The 7,791-nt window shown below is 44.6% G+C and overlaps 1 protein-coding gene across 1 annotated transcript in view; it reads right to left on the reverse strand.

Moving 5' to 3' along the window:
* Positions 1-396, reverse strand: part of Zc3h6 (zinc finger CCCH-type containing 6) — a 48,619-nt gene extending 48,223 nt beyond the window's left edge. The window contains 1 exon segment of the mRNA XM_055614824.1: positions 318-396. Coding sequence (XP_055470799.1) covers positions 318-349 — 32 coding nt within the window. The 5' untranslated portion in view covers positions 350-396.
* Between the last annotated feature and the right edge of the window lie 7,395 nt (positions 397-7,791).

Genomic DNA, 7,791 nt, shown 5'->3' on the forward strand with positions numbered 1-7,791 from the left:
CTTTTAAGGAGACGGCGCCCACCGAGATCTACGCTCTTTCCCTGCGCGGCGCTCTTCCGATCTAGCCGTTGGTGCGGGGGGGGCGGGGAGGGCGGGGCGGCTCGCGGCGACCCCGGCTCCGGGAGGCGGGCGCGGCCGGCCAGGCCTCCCTGCCCTGTCCCCGCGCGGCCGGCGGGCGCCCGGGTGCGCGCCACGGAACCGACGGGGGCCGCACCGAGGCGTCTGAGTCATGCAGGAGGCGCCCGGCCCCGGCCCGCTCCCGCCGCCCCGACCCCTCCTCTCATCCGACAGAAAGACAGACAAGAAGGGTTCCCGACCTGTCGTGCCCTGCATGTTCACAGTCTGTCATGTTTGGTCAAGAACGGGGCGGGGCTGGAGGGCAGGTCTGGAGGCCGGCGGCGGCGGGGCGCGGGGGGGGCCCCTGCGCCGCCTGCGGGCACCTGCTCCCGGCCGCCGCCGACGGGGTGACGAGGTGGTAAAAACTCACGGTTACTAGTGAGCGACACAGACACAGACTTTTCCAGTCTATTAACAACCACGCCAGAGAGATGGGGCTCTAACTGCAAAGACTGGGCCGCGGGCCCGCGCCGCCCCGGCGCGGCCGCTCTAGTCTGTATTCGCCGCCGGAGGCTGAGGCGTGGGAGCCGGCGGGCGGCGGGCGGCGACGCGGGGATTTGGGCAGTGGCCGTAACGGTGATTTCTCCTCACCAACATGGCGGCACCCGACACAGGCGGCTCAGAAAATGGCGCCGGCCGCAGCACCTCGCCCGGGACTAGCGCGCGAGGGAGATCCCTCCGCGGAGGCGCGGCTCTCTCCCTGCCCGCCGCGCCGAGCGCGCTGCCCATTGGCGGAGGCTGCCCGTCAATCACCCCCAGGGGCGGGCCCTCGGGGGGCGCTCGCTGCGACGGCGGAGGCAGCAAGCCGGTGGCTGGGCCGGGAAGCCGCGTGGCGCCTGGAGTCGCATCGGGAGGGGCAGGCAACCCCGAAGGGCCTGCTGTGTCCGCCGAGGTCCTCTGTGCCCGCTTGTCGGTGTTCCTGCGAGACTCGTGGTCCAAGGGCCTTGGCGTTCCGGACGTGTCACATCACCACCCCTCCACAAGCAACTCGGGAAAAGAAAATCTTTGTCGCTGAAATAACTCGGCATCAGGCTTAAGTCCTCAAACTTGTGCCTGTTACTCTATCTCCGTAATGTTTAGTTGCCCACTCGCATCGCAAAGAAGGCGACTTTTTCTGATAAAGACTAAATTCACCCAACCGTTACTTGACGAAATTAAAAATGGCTGTTGAGGTCCTTAAAATGTGATCTTACGTCTAAATATTGGCGTTCTATATGTGGAGTGAGAATATTTTATAAACAAGGCTGCGTTTCTTCATTTGCCCTCGGCCTTCAGAAATAATCTTGAAATGATGTGTACTGTGTACTCAGTTCTGAAGGAAAAATTGATTCCTTTATTGAAACGAAGAGTAAATGTTTAATCTTCCCACATAACTACCTTTGTCTTTGGGTGTTCTGATGCGTGAATAACGTGCATCAAAAGAGCAGCTGTGATCAGATAAATTCGAAAGTAGGAAATCACTGTTAGGTTTTTTAGTTGAATTAACAAGACCTGAGGCAGTGGACCATTGTTTATAGGAAACTTTCAAAAAGCACATCTATCTTATCCAGAGAAGCAATATTAGCTCTTGGAACTTTAGTCAGGCCTTTCACTTAATTAACCAAAGGCCTTTGAGGTGTAACAGCTACTCTTGACAACTGCATTTTCTGCTTGCACATTAAAACGGACTTCAGAGATGAATTTGATTTTTTTAATTAAAAAATTTTTTTTGAACTGGTACACATTTGAGTATTTGCTATTTTCAGATACTCAAAATTGCTTAAACACACACTAAAATTATGTATGTTAGTTTACTCTTTGAAGAGCAACTTTTAAAATGTGTTGTCTCCAAACAAAATTAAGATACTGACACACTTGAAAGGTTCCATCATTAGCAAAAATTGAGTATTTCCTCTCTGTCACCCTCTGTTGACCTCAGAATGGGGGACACCTGGGATCTGTTCTGCTCTTTACTCTTATAAAGAAATGGCTTGTAGACTTTAGAATTTAATCCAACTCTGAGAATTACTAAATTCTGTGACCAAAGCTCGTTGCTATTAAAAAAAAAAATCCCTGTATTTGAAATTGACAATTGCACTGTTTTATCTTTAATTTTGTGATTATGTAATAGCCATGCATTCAGTGTGTGTTTGGACAGATTTACGGAAGTCCAAGGACAACTTGCAGGAGTCACTTCTCTCCTACCATTTGGGTCCTGGTGATTCAGGACTTGAGACATTCAGAGCTTGGTGGCAGCACCAGAAATTAAATCAATAGAACTTTGTGGCTTCTTCTGTAGGTAACTTTCCCCGTTTATAGACCCTTCACAATCTGATATTTCTGTTTTCATTGCTGTGTAACAAGCTACAATAATACTTGTTTTTTTAATTTATAATTTGGCATGGAAATTGTCAGAGAACCTTGCACATATTCAACCCATGCTCTACAAAAAGCTACACCCCCAACCCAAGGTTTGTTTGTTTTCACCCCAGTCTAATTATTGGAGTTCAAGTTTGCGTTAGTCACCAAGATTTCCTGTACAGGGGGTCCTGGGAGGGGGAAGCACAGAGGCTCCTGTGCTCACAGATTAGTGCTAGGGGAAGCAGGAATGTTAAACACACAGGTCGCTGCTTCAAAGGGGGGGACACATAACCTGTTATCTGCCCAGAAGGCTAGGATCAGATGTGGCTAACAGCCTGGTGACCTTTGGACTATTTATATGGCCAAGACCATACTAGATCCTCCCCCTAGACCTTACCATAGGCTTGCCACTCAATAGAAACTATCTTTATGTAAAGCACTACATGTGGCCAATATATAGAACCTATCTTTATGGAAGATGTCACATTCACATCTTACGCTTTATTGTGCACACTGAGTTAAATTATCATGAGGAAAGTTTTCACCAAATTGTGCTGTGTTTAAATATGCCTAAAATAAACTACTTGGGGTCAGAGTCTTGAGGTTTGAACACCGGCTACTATTTAGTCAAACTGAACTGAACTACCTTCTTGTCTCTCACCGCTATGGTGGTCCCACAGAGCTTCAAACTATGGTACCCAGTACAGTGTTAAATAGACACAGTCCAGTAGGATATTCTTGTCTTGTTTCCCCACTTCCTAAAGGATGACATTAAACTTTTCTCTTTTAGGACAATGTCTAGAAAACATGTTTTCTTTCAGTAATTTACTCTGAATTCTGTGTCTAGGTTTGTTGTTTCATCTCTTGAGATGATTTATTTTCCTCTTGTGTGCTAATTAGGTCGTATCTCAAAGCATATTCAAAGGTATGGCTGAGGTGAGTTTAGCTTGTGCAGCGATTGGCAACAGTGCGTTGGAATGTATGTATTGGGGGAATGGCAAAGGCATCTTTCAACTGGATGTATCCTATCAGCGTGCAGAGACTGCAAGATGGAGTTATCAGAACCTGGAGATAGGTGAAGCTGTGGGAGAAAAGCTTCTGCCAAGAGCTGTGGCACTGGGTAAAGACAGGAAGCCATAGCCTGGGCCATCTTGCTGCTGGCCTTATGTAGTCCCAGCTGTTAAGGAAGCTGAGACAGAAAGGTCTTTGAAGCTCGAACACAGGAAGATCTTGACTAAAAAAGAAAAGTTGCTTAACTAAAATTTTACAAGTTTGGAGTTGGTATAGGTCATAGAATGGATATCTAATATGTATGAGGCTTTGGTTCAATTCCTTATACCAAGCAATCAATATTAAAAGGCAAGCAGCCATTACCAAAGCAAGGCGTTGCAGGGGATAGAGGAAAAGGCAGAGATCTCTTCTTCTCTCCAACCTTTGTTGTATCATTGACTGCATCTGGGAGTCCAGAGCAAGGGAATACAGAGGCCAATCTCTGTCAAAGTAGGACAGAAAAGTAGGGACAGATCTGACAGGTGACTCGAGAGTGTCCATTAACATTACATTTATAGATTTCTCAATATTAAGACTTTAAAAATAGTGTTTATGGGGCTGGGGAGACAGGTCAATTAGTTAAAGGGCTTGCCATACAAGCATGAGTATAGTGACAAATGTGAAATTTGGGTTTCTTAAAAAAAAGGTGTAGAAAGATAAGAATATGTTTTCATTTTAATCCCAGGTGTGGAGACATGGGGCTGCTTTGAACTGTTTGCAGCAGCTGATTATGATTTGTCTCATGCTCTAGCATGGTTTTGCCAGCTGCAGATAGTTTCTGCAATTTTGTGATATGTGAAATTCTGAGAATTTTTCAGAGGGTGTATAGATGCTACAACCCTAATAGGCAGGGTCAGTGGTTGTTGGTTGTTTATCGAGGTTGGTTATGGGGCGAAACTGTGGGGATAAGGGGTGGGAAAAAGAAAAACCCACAAAGTAGGTAAAGATCAGCTATACATGAGGGCCTGTGTTCTACCCTTAGAACCCACACGAAAAAGAGCTAAGACACACTTGGAATCCCTGTACTGGAGAGGCAGAGACAGGTGAATACCCAGGGCTAGTAGGCCACCCAAACTCACTCACTGATGAGTTCCAGGCTGGTCTTTAAAAACAAAAACAAAAACAAAAAACCACCACAAAACAACAACAACAAAACCGCACCCAAGAACCAATGTCTAAAGTTGACATCTGGCTTCCCTGTGTGCATGCAGACACACACTCACACACACACCACAGTTGTGTTCATGAGATAATCCCAATTTCAGGACACTACTATATATTTAGTAAATCTGTGGATTTTTATCATGAAGGCTGACCTCATAAATATAATCTGGGAATGCTTCCTTTTCTTTTTTCTGTGTGCAATCATGTAGAAATAGAATTTCTTAGTAGTTTACCCACAGGAAGCCATCTTAGCCTTGTGATTTCTTATTTCCAGTGCAGACGGCTTCTGAGGTTTTGCATTATGACTTGTTTCCATGCAGGTATTTGAACCCAGGCCTTCAGAGATGTTCAGCAATGTGCTCTACAACTGAGCTGAGTCTAAACTCTGCAGTATCTGACTATCCATGAGCTGTCACTGTTTTTGGTTGAAAAGTTCAAGTGCACAGAGCTGTCATGTTGATTTTATTGTTTGTGAAGTCAGTAGTAAAAATCTTTCAATTTTGATTGCTAATTTCTTTTATCTTTTCAGTTTTGGACGATACTGATCTTATAGACCTTCCAAAGTGTTTGTTTGGGCTTTAATTATTTTCTTTATTCTTGTTCTGTCATTTTTCACCAGCTTTATTAATATTTCTTTCCTTCTGCTTGTTTTTCTTTTCTGATTTTTTTTTGGGGGGGTGCTTGAGACAGGGTTTCTCTGTGTAGCCCTGGAAATCTGTCTGTAGACCAGGCTGGCCTCTAACTCACAGAGATTCACCCGCCTCTGCCTCCCAAGTGCTGAGACTAACGGCATGCATATCTTGCCTGGGCCTTCTTTTCTAATTTATTAAAGTTGCAGCTTGGGATGGTATTTGAAATCTGTCTTCTCTAACGTAAGCATTTAAATATCTGAACTTTCTGTAAGCACTATCTTAGTATCTCACAGATTATATTATGTTGCATTTTGGTTTGCATTTTGGTCTCAATGCATCTACATACACTGAAAATCTAATCATAAGTGGTTTAGTTTTGCTTAAAATACAAAATACACACAAATACATGCACAAAAATAAATAAATGTGAAAAAGAATCTCATTGCTAGATTTGTTTTTTGGAGTGTCTTAATGTAATCATAATGGCTTGTGACTTTTCTGTTTTTGTTTCCAAAAAAATGTTACAGCTCTTAAATATTATTTACATATTCACTAACTTATTCATGGGGAGCGGGAGTGAGCCCACGGCCTTACACATGCAGACTGTCCTTTGTCTGCTGGTTCACTCTGCTGATAAGCTGCAATGATCAGGCCAGCACCAGCATACTTCATTCCAGATTCTCACAATCTCCAAGTTCTGGACCAGGATTGTATCTATATCCACGACAGAGGCTGCAAGAGTTTCCTGCATACCATCCGCACCGTGGGTGTTGGATAGGATGACAAAGTAAGACAGATTAAGCTTTCCACTTTGTCCTCGTTCTCCCCAACTTTACACCTAACTCCCTTTCCTAAGTTCCTATCTTGCAGAGTGCTTACCTAGCATGCATGAGGCTTGAGGCCATATGTTCAATTCCCTAGTGTTGAGGACCAGGCGGAGTTCCTCTTTTGTTATAGTCTAACTGAAAACATACAGGAATCGTGGAAGAAGCTCAGCTTGCCAAAATGACATATTGCAAAACCACCAAGTACACATTTCCCACTACACATATGCCCTTTATACCAAGCTCCTAGATAAAGAAAAATAACCCAGTTGTACTTTCTACCTAAGGTGATGTGATTATCCTACATTCAACCAAAAGCATGCTAACAGTTCCCCAAATAGGATAAAAAGCCCCATACTTTTTCCATCTTTTACTATAACTGACACAGTGAGCTTTTAAATTAATTGCTATGAAAACATCTGCCAGGTAGCAAGAGCATGGGAAGAAAAACAGGGAAGAGATGGGCTGAGGGAGGAGAAACTTATTTAGTGATGAAGACAGAGCTACTGAAGATGTGAGGCAGTTTCTTTGCCAGGTAAACATCATCATCATAGTATTACAGAAATCTCAAGGGTGTGGCCGGTCAAGGAGACTTCAGTGCAATGCAGAGACTTAAGGCCCATGAAATATATGAAGCTGCTGCCAGGATAATATGACATACTGCTTTAGATTCAAGTTTTAAAATACAAGTGAGTCTACACTGATCCAAAGTATAGCAAGTCCATAAAGCAACAACAAAGCCTTCCCATTGTGAAGTGCCATGTTGCATACATAACGGCATGTGCTGTGCTTTTGCACAATTAGCAGCAGAGTTATTTTCCACGTCAGCATCAGCACACAAAAGTAATAAGTTTGCTCTGATGCTACCACAGCTGCAGTGCCACAAAGGTGACGGGATTTTTTCACCTTCATTATAAGCCTACAGGGTCAGTCAGTTATGCAGTCTGCCATTGTCACAATGCAGTAAAGCGTCATCGTGCAACACACGATTTTACTAACACAAACACTAGCTTAAATTTTTTTACTAACATCGTGTGCTTAAAGCTGCCATTTTTATATCTTTTTTCCTCAGCCCTTTGTCACATTCCCCTTGCCCTGAGCTGGTCTTGGCTCCTTGGCTGGTGGGTAGTCCGTTGGGGAGCAAGTGTTGTTGTTTGTGGTAGTGGTCGTTTCTGTTTAGTCACAGAGCACAGGACTGTTTAGCCCCGATCCTGCCTCAGAAACCACCCTTCTTTTTAGACACGGTTTTACTTGGGCTCATTGTGTGGCTGGGGTGACAATGGTGGGTTCACGTTACCCACCAGTGGACGTCTTCCCTTTTTACATGTTGATTCTCTGGCATGACGAGCCAGACAAATGGCCATCTCAACCTGAAGTTGTGAAAGACTGTCATAACTTTAATAGAAGTCTTGCTGTTTTGGGGATTGGTTGGTCTAGGCCCAGTGCCTTTGGACTAGGAATGATTCTCCTCCAACCCCTTTCCCTCCGTATTTGTCAAGAAGTTTTTGCTTGCCACAGCTGAAATGTTGATATTTGTTTGCTGTGTAGACTTGTAAATTGATATGTTTCATTGATTCTGGCGAAGTTTTAGGCTTTTCAAAAGGGAAGGTTTGGGTTTTTTTTGTTGTTACTGTTTTGTTTTGTTTTTTCCTTTCCTCAATCTT

This window comes from Psammomys obesus, unplaced genomic scaffold (genome assembly GCF_907164565.1).
Source record: "Psammomys obesus unplaced genomic scaffold, mPsaObe1.curated_primary_1811, whole genome shotgun sequence".
Lineage (NCBI taxonomy): Eukaryota > Metazoa > Chordata > Mammalia > Rodentia > Muridae > Psammomys > Psammomys obesus.